The sequence below is a fragment of the Mustelus asterias genome, chromosome 11, assembly GCF_964213995.1.
Source record: "Mustelus asterias chromosome 11, sMusAst1.hap1.1, whole genome shotgun sequence".
Lineage (NCBI taxonomy): Eukaryota > Metazoa > Chordata > Chondrichthyes > Carcharhiniformes > Triakidae > Mustelus > Mustelus asterias.
In genome coordinates this window covers 72,289,389-72,302,478 of record NC_135811.1, presented here as the reverse complement: position 1 = coordinate 72,302,478, position 13,090 = coordinate 72,289,389, and the positions used below count along the sequence as shown (strand labels likewise).

The following is a 13,090-nucleotide window of genomic DNA, read 5'->3' as shown; positions in this document are numbered from 1 at the left end:
TCACCAGTGGAGTGCCCCAGGGATCTGTTCTGGGACCCTTGCTGTTTGTCATTTTCATAAATGACCTGGATGAGGAAGTGGAGGGATGGGTTGGTAAGTTTGCCGACAGCACAAAGGTTGGTGGTGTTGTGGGTAGGTTGGAGGGATGTCAGAAGCTGCAGCGTGACATAGATAGGAAGCAAGACTGGGAGGAGAAGTGGCAGATGGACTTCCCTCCGGATAAATGTGTAGTGGTCCATTTTGGCAGATCAAATGGGATGAAGGAGTATAATATCAAGGGTAAGACTCTTAGTAGTGTAGAGGATCAGAAGGACTCTGGGGTCCGGGTCCATAGGACTCTTAAATCGGCCTCGCAGGTAGAGGAGGTGGTTAAAAAGGCGTATGGTGTGCTGGCCTTCATCAATCGAGGGATTGAGTTTAGGAGTCGGGAGATAATGATGCAGCTTTATAAGACCCTCATCAGACCCCACTTGGAATACTGTGCTCAGTTCTGGTCACCTCATTACAGGAGGGATGTGGAAATGATTGAAAGGGTGCAGAGAAGATTGACAAGGATGTTGCCTGGATTGGTTGGCATGCCTTATGAGGATAGGCTGAGGGAGCTCAGTCTTTTCTCCTTGCAGAGACGAAGGATGAGAGGTGGCCTGATAGAGGTGTACAAGATGTTGAGAGGTATAGATCAGGTGGATTCTCGGAGGCTTATTTCCCAGGGTTGAAATGGCTGCTACGAGAGGACACAGGTTTAAGGTGCTGGGGAGTAGGTACAGAGGAGATGTCAGGGGTAAGTTTTTCACTCAGAGGGTGGTGGGTAAGTGGAATCGGCTGCCGTCAGTGGTGGTGGAGGCAAACTCGATAGGGTCTTTTAAGAGACTTCTGGATGAGTACATGGGACTTAATAGGATTGAGGTTATAGGTAAGCCTATATATAAGCCTAGGTAGGTAGGGACATGACCGGCGCAACTTGTGGGCCGAAGGGCCTGTTTGTGCTGTATTTTTTCTATGTTCTATGTTCTAATTATAAGAACATAAGAACTAGGAGCAGGAGTAGGCCATCTGGCCCCTCGAGCCTGCTCTGCCATTCAATAAGATCATGGCTGATCTTTTCGTGGACTCAGCTCCACTTACCCGCCCGCTAACCATAACCCTTAATTCCTTTACTGTTCAAAAATTTATCTATCCTTGCCTTAAAAACATTCAATGAGGTAGCCTCAACTGTTTCACTGGGCAGGGAATTCCACAGATTCACAACCCTTTGTGTGAAGAAGTTCCTCCTCAACTCAGTCCTAAATCTATTCCCCCATATTTTGAGGCCATGCCCCCTAGTTCTAGTTTCACCTGCCAGCGGAAACAACTTCCCTGCTTCTATCTTATCTATTGCCTTCATAATCTTGTATGTTTCTATAAGATCTCCCCTCATTCTTCTGAATTCCAATGAGTGTAGTCCCAGTCTACTCAGTCTCTCCTCATAAGTCAACCCTCTCAACTCCGGAATCAACCTAGTGTATCTCCTCTGCACCCCCTCCAGTGCCAGTATATCCTTTCTCATTAAGGAGATCAAAACTGTACACAGTACTCCAGGTGTGGCCTCACCAGCACCTTATACAGCTGCAACATAACCTCGCTGTTTTTAAACTCCATCCCTCTAGCAATGAAGGACAAAATTCCATTTGCCTTCTTAATTATCTGCTGCACCTGCAAACCAACTCTTTGTGATTCTTGCACAAGGACACCCAAGTCCTTCTGCACAGCAGCATGCTGGTTAGGTGTATTGACCCGAACAGGTGCTGGACGGTGGCAAGTAGGGGAATTTCACAGTAACTTCATTGCAGTGAGAGTCACAAGTAAGCCTTACTTGTGACTAATAAATAAACTTTAACTTTAACAAAGTAGAAGTAAACTGTTGGGGATACAAAACAAAGTTCCCTCTACACAGTCCCCATCAAACACTCCCAGGGCAGGTACAGCATGGAGTTAGATACAGCGTAAAGCTCCCTCTACACTGTCTCCATCAAACACTCCCAGGACAGGTAGATTGATAAGGCTCACCCGAGGGATTTCTCTAACACTGCCCAAGTCTTTGATAGCCCCTGCTGTTCTTGGAAGTTTGCGTTTTCTATCTTCAGTCTCTGCTGAGCTGGTTTTAGATGGATGCAGCAAGGCCACTACAGTTGGCTCAGGATTCTTGTTCCCAATGGCTACCCGGTATTCTTTGTTCAAAATGTCTGATGAAGGGCAGCCATGTTGCCTTCATGGTCAATCATCCTGGCCAAGGTATCTTAGTCTTGAAAGTCTTGTGCCTCGCTGCAAAGAGAGATAAGGTGAAGCTGGTGATGGAGGAGTTTGGCATAAGCAGGCTGTTAATGCTACTGTACTAATGTGTGGTCTTATTTCTGATACACAGATCAATGCCTCCCTGGAAGAACAGAACTTTGTGGAACTTTGGGCCTCGAAAGCAAAGGAGCTGTTTAATGATATCAAGAACAATTTTACAGATAAAACCTTGACAAAACTCATCAATAATATTGGTATCCTAGGTGCTGCCAACCTCCCTCTCAATGAGAGAAAGCAGGTAAGCTTTTGGTCTTATCAGCACTGTCACCCCAGGAACACTGTTGTCCACACTAATGCTGTAACTGCATCACTGACATTCCCAAAGCAATCACTGACCTCCCCAACTCATCTTGGAATCAAACTGGGGACAATGTTGTGAATAATAGACATTGTGTCCTGATGGAGTTTGCGTCAGAACCCAAAGACAATTTTTTTGAAAAGAACAAAAGAATTAGGAGCTGGAGTAGACAATCCCAGCCTCTTGGGCCTGCTCCTCTATTCACTGAGATCATAGCTGATAGTCTACTTCAACTCCACTTTCTCACCTACTCTTCTCATGAAGGCAGTGTCATAGTGGCATTGTCACAGGACTAGTAATCCAGAGAACCAGGGTAATGCTCTGGGAACCTGGATTCAAATCCCACCACTACAGATGTTGAAATTTGAAATAAAAATTTGGAATTAAAAGTGCAATGACCATCTGGTTCGCTAATCTGTTTTCCTGTCTGGCCTACATATGACTCCAGATCCACAGCTATGTGGTTGACTCTCAAATGCCCTGAGGCTTGAGTAATTAGTGCTGGCTGAGCCAGTGACGCCCACATCCCATAAATATATAAAAATAATTTATATCCCTTGATTCCCAGTGAAATCAAAAATCTGTCTATCTCAGCCTTGAATAAATTCAATAATGTAACATCCACAACCCTCTGGCACAGAGAATTCCAAGTGTTCCCATCCCTTTGTGTGAAGAAATAAGATTTCCCAACCAAGTGAAATCATCTTTCACCATCTTCTAATATGATTATATTCTTCCTTAGAAATGAAAACCAAAACTGTCTACAGTATTCCAGGTGTGCTCCCACTAATGTTCCTGTAAAATTACGGCAGGAATTCCTCATTCTTGTACTCTAATTTCTTTACCTTAAAAGGCCAAGAAGCCTTTTGACTTTCTAAATGCTTGCTCTATCTGCATGCTAGCTTCCTAAGGTCCTTTATAAATGCATCCAAGTCTTCCTGGGCATCAACATTTACAAGTTTCTTGCCTTTCAAACAATATTGGTCTTTACTATTCTTACAACCAAAGTGGATAGTCTCTTACTTCCCCACATTTTACTCCATCTGCCACCTTGTGGCCCGCTCACTTAATCTATTCAAATCTCTTTGCAGCTTCTTTGTGTCCTCCTCATTCCCATTCCCACTTAACTTTATATCACCTGCAAACTTAGATATATTACTCTCAATCTCTTAGTATAAGTCATTAATGTAAATTGATATAAAATAACTGAAGTCCCAACACTGATCCTTGCAGTAATCCACTAGTTACAGCTTGCCAGCATCGAAATGTTTTATTAATCCATATTCTTTGCTTCCTGTTCAGTGTCATATCTTCCAGCATATTGATATGTTACCCATAACTCCATGCGCCCTTATCTTGGTTATAAACCTGTGGGGGACATCTTATCAAATATCTTTTGAAAATTCAGGTATTCTTACTGGGGAAATTTAAATCCCTCTTTCTTGTCAATTTTTTAAATCTTTCAGTGGAATTTATTTTTGCTGAACATGTCAACATTTTTGTTCAAAGGTTCCGTACTGTTCATTTACTGCAATACCTATTGATGTATTTGCATAATCAAGCCTTAACTAGTTACCTCTCTTCCTATGTAATTGGCTGGGGGTTTTTTTATTCATTCATGTGATTTGAGCATTGCTGGCTGGCCATCCCTGAGGGCAGTTAAGAGTCAACCACATTTCTGTGGATCTGGATTCAAATGTAGCACATGTAAGCCAGACCAGGTAAGGATGACAGATTTCCTTCCCTAAAGAACATTAGTGAATGAAATGGGGTTTTTATGGCAGTCAGCAATGGTTTTGTGGGCATGGTTAGACTTTTAATTCCAGATTTCTATTCAAATTTCATCATCTGCCATAGTGGGATTTGAACCTGCATCCCTAGAGCATTACCCTGGGTCTCTGGATTATTATTCCAGTGACACTACCACTATGCCACTGCCTCCTCTTACCCTTTAGGTTTAAGGTTTTGTTTTGAGACATGAGTAGGAACATAGGAACTGGAGTAAGCCATTCAGTCCATCAAGCCTGCGTCGCCATTCATACGATCATGGCTGATTATCTACCTCAACATCATTTTCCTATGCTATTCCCAAATCCCTTGATGTCAATAGTATTGAGAAATCTATGGATTTTTCTTAATCATGCTCAGGGTCAGCCTTCTGGGGTACAGAATTCCAAAGATTCACCACTCTCTGAGTGACAAAATTCTTCCTTACCTTAGTCCTAAATGGCTTGCACCTTATTCTGAGACTGTGTCCCCTGACTCTAGACTTCCCCATCCCTAATCCCAACCAGTGAAAATATCCTTCCTGGATCTGCCTCGTATAGCCCTTTAAGAATTTTGTAAGTTCCAATGAGATCACCTTTCATTCTTCCAAACTCTAGAGAATAAAGGCCCAGTCTTCTCAAGCTCTCCTCAGAGGACAGGCCCACCATCCCACCAATTTGTCTGGTTATCCTCTGCTGCACTCTCTCTCTGGAAAGTAGATTCTTATTTAGGTAAGGGGACCAAAACTGTACAGCCAACTCCAGGTGTGGTCCAACCAAACTTCTGTACAATTGAAGAAAGACATCTTTAGTCCTGTATTCAAATCTTTCTGTGACAAATGCCAATTTACCATTTGCCTTCCTAATTGCTTGCTGCTCCTGCATGCTAGCTTTTAGTGGCTCCCAAACAAGGACACCCTGGTCCCTTTGACATCAACACTCCCCATTTAAGAAAAAATATCTGCACGTCCATTCCACCCAAATGTATTCCTACTCTCTGTTATATGTCTATTAACGAATTCTCAATCCATGCCAATAGATAATCCCCAATTCCATGTGTTCTAAATTTGTTCACGAACCTTATGTGTGAAATTTTACAGCCCCTTCTGCAGGTGGGATTTTCTAGTTTTTTTGAAGGGCTCACCACATTTTATGGCCCTGCCCCCACCATGCCAGCGCTGTTAAATTCCACCCTGGGCATGACATCTCCTCAAAATACTTCTTAAAATCCAAATACACCACATCCTTTGGTATCCCCCTTATCCATTCTGCTAGTAATATCCTCAAAAAACTCCAAAAGGTTTGTCAAACATGATTTGCCTTTCATAAATCCATGTTGACTCTACCCAATCAGATCATTATTTTGTAAGTGAACGGTTATCTCATCCTTTAGAATAAATTCCAGCAGTTTCCCTGATGTCAGGCTGAAGGGTCTGTAGTCCCCATTTCCTCTCTCCTTCCTTTGTTAAATAGTGTGATTATATCTGCTCCTTCCAAACTGCAGGCGCGTTTCCAGAATGTATAGAATTTTGAAAGTTGATCACCAAAACATCCATTATCTCTGTAGCCACCTCTTTTAACACCCTGGGATCTAGATCATCAGGGGATTTAGAACCATAGAACCATAGAAAATTACAGCTCAGAAACAGGCCTTTTGGCCCTTCTTGTCTGTGCCGAACCATTTTTTGCCTAGTCCCACTGACCTGCACTTGGACCATATCCCTCCACACCCCTCTCATCCATGAACCCGTCCAAGTTTTTCTTAAATGTTAAAAGTGCATTTACCACTTTATCCGGCAGCTCATTCCACACTCCCACCACTCTCTGCGTGAAGAAGCCCCCCCCCCTAATATTCCCTTTAAACTTTTCTCCTTTCGCCCTTAACCCATGCCCTCTGGTTTTTTTCTCCCCTAGCCTCAGCAGAAAAAGCCTGCTTGCATTCACTCTATCTATACCCATCAAAATCTTATACACCTCTATCAAATCTCCCCTCAATCTTCTACGCTCCAGGGAATAAAGTCCCAACCTATTCAATCTCTCTTTGTAACTCAGCTTCTCAAGTCCCGGCAACATCCTTGTGAACCTTCTCTGCACTCTTTCAACCTTATTTACATCCTTCCTGTAACTAGGTGACCAAAACTGTACACAATACTCCAAATTCGGCCTCACCAATGCCTTATATAACCTTACCATAACACTCCAACTTTTATACTCGATACTCCGATTTATAAAGGCCAATGTACCAAAGGCACTCTTTACGACCCTATCCACCTGTGACGTCACTTTTAGGGAATTCTGACCTGTATTCCCAGATCAGGGATTGTGTTCGGTGCAGACTCGATGGGCCGAATGGCCTCCTTCTGCACTGTAGGGTTTCTATGATTTCTATGATCCCCCTGTTCAACTGCACTCTTCAGAGTCCTACCATTTACCTTGTACGTTCTACTTTGGTTTGTCCTTCCAATGTGCAATATCTCACACTTGTCTGCGTTAAATTCCATTTGCCATTTTTCAGCCCATTTTTCTAGTTGGTCCAAATCCCTCTGCAAGCTTTGAAAACCTTCCTCACTGTCCACTACACCTCCAATCTTTGTATCATCAGCAAACCTGCTGATCCAATTTACCACATTATCATCCAGATCATTGATATAGATGACAAACAACAATGGACCCGACACCGATCCCTGCGGCACACCACTAGTCACAGGCCTCCACTCAGAGAAGCAATCCTCCACAACCACTCTCTGGCTTCTTCCATTGAGCCAGTGTCTAATCCAATTTACTACCTCCCCATGTATACCTAGCGACTGAACCTTCCTAACTAACCTCCCATGAGGGACCTTGTCAAAGGCCTTGCTGAAATCCAGGTAGACAACATCCACCGCCTTCCCTTCATCCACTTTCCCGGTAACCTCCTCGAAAAACTCTCATAGATTGGTCAAACATGACCTACCACGCACAAAGCCATGTTGACTCTCCTTAATAAGTCCCTGTCTATCCAAATATTTGTAGATCCTATCCCTTATCACACCTTCCAATAACTTGCCCACCACCGACGTCAAACGTACTGGCCTATAATTTCCCGGATTTCTTTTGGAACCTTTTTTAAACAACGGAACAACATGAGCCATCCTCCAATCATCCGGCACCTCCCCCGTGAATACTGACATTTTAAATATGTCTGCCAGGGCCCCTGCAAGTTCAACACTAGCTTCCCTCAAGGTCCGTGGGAATACCCTGTCTGGTCCTGGGGATTTATCTACTCTGATTTGCCTCAAGACAGCGAGCACCTCCTCCCCTTTAATCTGAAAAGGTTCCATGACCTCCCTATCTGTTTGCCCTATTTCCATAGACTCCATGCCCATTTCCTCAGTAAATACGGATGCAAAAAAACCATTTAGTATCTCCCCCATCTCTTTTGGTTCCATACACAGTCTACCACTCTGGTCTTCAAGAGGACCAATTTTATCCCTCACTATCCTTTTGCTCCTAACATACCTATAGAAGCTCTTTGGATTTTCCTTCACTCTGTCTGCCAAAGCAACCTCATGTCTTCTTTTAGCCCTCCTGATTTCCCTCTTAAGTAGCTTCTTACACTTTTTATACTCCTCGAGCATCTGATCTGTTCCTTGCTGCCTGTACATTTCATACAACTCTCTCTTCCTCTTAATCAGTGTTACAATCTCCCTTGAGAACCAAGGTTCCTTGTTCCTATTTACTTTGCCTTTAATCCTGACAGGAACATACAAACTCTGCACTCTCAAAATTTCTCCTTTGAAGGCCTCCCACTTTCCATTTACATCCTTACCAGAGAACAGCCTGTGCCAATCCACACTTCCCAGATCCCTTCTCATTTCATCACATTTGGCCTTTTTCCAGTTCAGAACTTCAACCCGAGGGCCAGATCTATCCTTATCCATGATCAGGTTGAAACTAATGGCATTATGATCACTGGATCCAAAGTGTTCCCTCACACTCACATCCATCACCTGCCCTAACTCATTTCCCAATAGGAGATCCAATATCGCATCCTCTCTAGTTGGCACCTCTATATACTGATGTAGAAAATTCTCCTGAACACATTTTACAAACTCTACCCCGTCTAAACCTTTAACAGTACGCGAGTCCCAATCTATATGTGGAAAATTAAAATCCCCTACTATCACAACTTTGTGTTTCTTGCAGTTGTCAGCTATCTCTCTGCTAATTTGCTCCTCCAATTCTCGCTGACAATTGGGTGGTCTATAATACAACCCCATTAATGTGGTCATACCTTTCCTGTTTCTCAGCTCCACCCATAGGGCCTCTGTAGACAAGCTCCCTAATCTATCCTGCCTGAGTACCGCTGTAACATTTTCCCTGACCAACAATGCCACCCCCCCACCTTTTATCCCTCTGCCTCTATCCCGCCTGAAACATTGGAACCCTGGAACATTGAGCTGCCAGTCCTGCCCCTCCTGTAGCCAAGTTTCACTAATGGCTATAATGTCATATTTCCATGTGTCTATCCACGCCTTCAGCTCATCTGCCTTCCCCACAATACTCCTGGCATTGAAATAGACACACCTCAAAAGATTATTTCCACCACACTCAACCCTTCCATTTGTGATTTTGCTTGAACTAACCTGTCTTTTTACCCCTGCTCCACTATCTGCTCTGGCACTCTGGTTCCCATCCCCCTGCAAATCTAGTTTAAACGCTCCACAATAACACTAGCAAATCTCCCTGCAAGTATATTGGTCCCCTTGTAGTTTAGGTGTAACCCGTCTCTCTTGTACAGGTCCCACCTGCCCCAGAAGAGGTCCCAATGATCCAAGAATTGGAAACCCTGCCCCCTGCACCAGTTCCTCAGCCACGTGTTCATCCGCCCAAGCATCCTACTCCTGCCCTCACTGGCATGTGGCTCAGGTAGCAATCCTGAGATTACTACCCTCGGGGTCCTGCTTTATAACTTCCTTCCAAGCTCTTTGTATTCACTCTTTAGGACCTCCTCACTCTTCCTTCCTACGTCATTTGTACCGATGTGTACCACGACATCTGGCTGATCACCTTCCCACTTTAGAATGCTGTGCACGTGATCAGAGACATCGCTGACCTTGGCACCTGAGAGGCAACAAACCATGCAGGAGTCTCTGTCCCGACCACAGAACCTCCTGTCCATACCTCTGACCATTGAGTCCCCTATCACTACTGCTCTCCTCTTCTTCATCCCATCCTTTTGCGCTGTAGAACCAGACTCAGTATCAGAGTTCCGGCTGTTGCAGCTTGTCCCAGGTAAAGTATCTCCCACAACAGTATCCAATTCAGTATACCTGTTGTGGAGGGGTATGGCCACAGGGGAACCCTGCTCTGCCTGTCCTTTCACACTGCCATTTCCTCTCCTTACAGTAACCCAATTTCCTGTGCTCTGCTGCTTAGGTGTAACTATCTCCCTAAAGCTACTGTCTATATACTTCTCATTCTCCCGAATTAGATGGAGGTCATCAAGCTCCTTCTCCAGTTCCCTAACACGCTTTGCTAGCAGCTGCAGCTGAATGCATCTTTTGCAGGTGCTGTCGTCAGGGATACCGGAGGTCTCCCTGATCTCCCACATCCTGCAAGAGGAGCATTCCAACATCTTGCCTGGCATTTTTTTTTACTCTGGGGAAAAACAGGAATAAACTTTCTGAAAAAGAAAAACCTACTCTCGCCTCTGCCTGTTCTCGCCGAAGCCCTTTTGAGCCAAAGCCCTTCAGCTCTAACTCTGCCCCCTGCTCACTCTGCTGCCCACTAACGACGCTGCCCGCTCAAAAGTGCAGCCTGCTTTTAAACCCTCCAAAACCTTCCCAGGCTTCTGCTGTTTTGGAAAAAACTCCGATTTTTTTTACACAAATTTAACTGAAAAATAAATAAATAAATATAATGCACAAACAAACTCCCTTACCCTCAGCCTGCTCCTGTGGAACAATGAGGCTGAAACCTCCAAGGTAAGCACTTTTAAACCCTCCAAAACCTTCCCAGGCTTCTGCTGGGCCTACTTCCTGTTTTGGAAAAAAACCTCTGATTTTTTACACAAATTTAACTGAAAAATAAATAAATAAATATAATGCACAAACAAACTCCGTGTTCCTGCTTTTTAAACTGTCACCGCTCTGTGTTCCTGCTTTTTAAACTGTCCACGTTCTGTGTTCCTGCTTTTTAAACTGTTGCCGCTTATTTATCAACTTTCATTTGCATTAATTTCTGCTCTGCTACTTTTTCACTAATAAATTCCTTCAGTACTCCATTTTGACTAGTCCCTTGGTTCCTTACTATTTCTGGAAGGTTTTGTATCTTCCTCCATGGAGACAGGCATAGAAGGTGGGATCTCCTGGTCCTGCCAAAGTCAATCGACTTTTGGCAGGATAATTGAATTTTCCACAGCCAATTTGCCCCTCATAACTTTGTAGTGTGGTGATATGTGCGAGCATGCATTATAGTATAAAGGTGCTCAGCAGAGCGAGAGTTAATGTGGGTCTGGAGAGTTGCATTGGCTACAGTGTGATGTACATAGTCACATGTTCATAAAATAGTCGAGAACTGAACTCAGTAAGCATAATGCCTGCATGGAATAGCTCCATGCAAAACCATACTTGGAACTGTACATAGTTAAAGCCTACCAATAAGAGTGCTTATGTATAAACATATAAGTCTCAAGATCTCATCAATGAGCCACCACCACTGCAACATAAAGAATCCATATCAAGTACATAATATGTCATGCTCTCAGAGTGGGATTTAGTGATAGTACCATGCTGACTGATGCTGGTGATCAATGGTGATAAAGAGGTGGCAATTAAATGCAGGAAAGCAGAACAATATCCCAAGGCATGGAACACTGAAGCCTAAATAGAAAGATGTGCAACTAAGAAGACATTGCCAAATCCTGAGTAATGTAGGAGGCAGAGAAGATGGACACAAGACGGGTAGGCAACAGAGAGAATATGGCAAGATCCCTGGATCAGAAACCACAAAAAGGGTGAGCAAAATATAGAAAATACCTATATTTACATTGTAGACTAGGTCGCAGTCCTTCAGGCTCAGTGCATTAAAGAAGCTAAAAGACAGGCGCAGAAAAGGACCTGTAAAATTGGTCAAGAGTGTCAAAGGTGTACAAAAGAAACTTACAAAGTAAACAAAAAAGGGAAATTAATCTTGCTGAGCAGGTGCTGTGGCTTTAAGTTAAAATAAAGAAACATAATAAAAAGGAATTGCTGATGTTCAGAACAAACAGAAGCGCTGGCATTTTAAATTTTAAAAAAGGCCGATGGCTGAAGGGATGGGAAGTTCCCCACAATAAAGTGTTGCTGCAAACTTAAGAAACAAAGCACACAGAAAGCGGTACAGTAGCACAGTGGTTAGCACTGCTGCTTCACAGCGCCAGGGACCCGGGTTCAATTCCCTGCTTGGGTCATTGTCTGTGGGGAGTTTGCACGTTCTCCCCAAGTCTGCGTGGGTTTCCTCCAGGTGCTCTGGTTTCCTCTCACAATCTGAAAGACGTGCTGGTTAGGTGCATTGACCCGAACAGGAGTGTGGCGACTAGGGGAATTTCACAGTAACTTCATTGCAGAGTTAATGTAAGCTTGTGACTAATAAATAAACTTTACTTTTACCTTATTTAAGAAAGCTGCGGTGCAGCTGTGGAAGGAGTTTCTTGGTCACTGGGAGGTGATTGAGGAGGTTCCTTGCAATGATCTTTCTGGTGGCACATTCCTCTGTAGTTACTGCAATCAGACTTGTCTCCTTTCTTGAAAGACCTCATGACAACACACATGGTCCAAATATTTGTCATTTATATTAATGACTTGGATGAGAATTTAGGAGGCATGAATAGTAAGTTTGCAGATGACACCAAGATTGGTGGCATAGTGGACAGTGAAGAAGGTTATCTAGGATTGCAATGCGATCTTGATCAATTGGGCCAGTGGACTGATGAATGGCAGATGGAGTTTAATTTAGATAAATGTGTGGTGATGCATTTTAGTAGATTGAACCAGGGCAGGACTTACTCAGTTAATGGTAGGCCATTGGGGAGAGTTATAGAGCAAAGAAATTTAGGACTACAGGTTCATAGCTCCTTGAACGTAGAGTTACAGATGGACAGGGTGGTGAAAAAGGCATTCAGCATGCTTGGTTTCATTGGTCAGAACATTGAATACAGGAGTTGTGATATCTTTTTGAAGTTGTACAAGACATGGCTTTGTGAGTGGAAAATCATGTCTCCCAAATTTGATTGAGTTTTTTGAAAGGGTAACCAAGAAGGTAGATGAGGGCACTGCAGTTGATGTTGTCTACATGGACTTTAGTAAGACATTTGACAAGGTACCGCATGGTAGGTTGTTGCATAAGGTTAAATCTCACGGGATCCAAGGTGAGGTATCTAAATGGATACAAAATTGGTTTCTTGACAGAAGCCAGAGGATGGTTGTAGAGAGTTGTTTTTCAAACTGGAGGCCTGTGACCAGCGGTGTGCCTCAGGGATCAGTGCTGGGTCCACTGTTATTTGTCATTTATATGAATGATTTGGATGAGAACATAGGCGGCATGGTTAGTAAGTTTGCAGATGACACCAAGATTGGTGGTATAGTGGACAGTGAAGAAAGTTATCTCCGATTGCAATGGGATCTTGATCAATTGGGCCAGTGGGCTGACAAATGGCAGATGGAGTTTAATTTAG

At 43.6% G+C, this 13,090-nt stretch overlaps 1 protein-coding gene across 1 annotated transcript in view; it reads left to right on the top strand.

Moving 5' to 3' along the window:
• The window catches only part of ace (angiotensin I converting enzyme (peptidyl-dipeptidase A) 1), a 200,629-nt gene that overhangs the window by 64,731 nt on the left and 122,808 nt on the right, over positions 1-13,090 (top strand). The window contains exon 2 of the mRNA XM_078223747.1: positions 2,402-2,569. Within this exon, the coding sequence (XP_078079873.1) occupies positions 2,402-2,569 (168 nt within the window). The remainder of the gene's footprint in view (positions 1-2,401; positions 2,570-13,090) is intronic.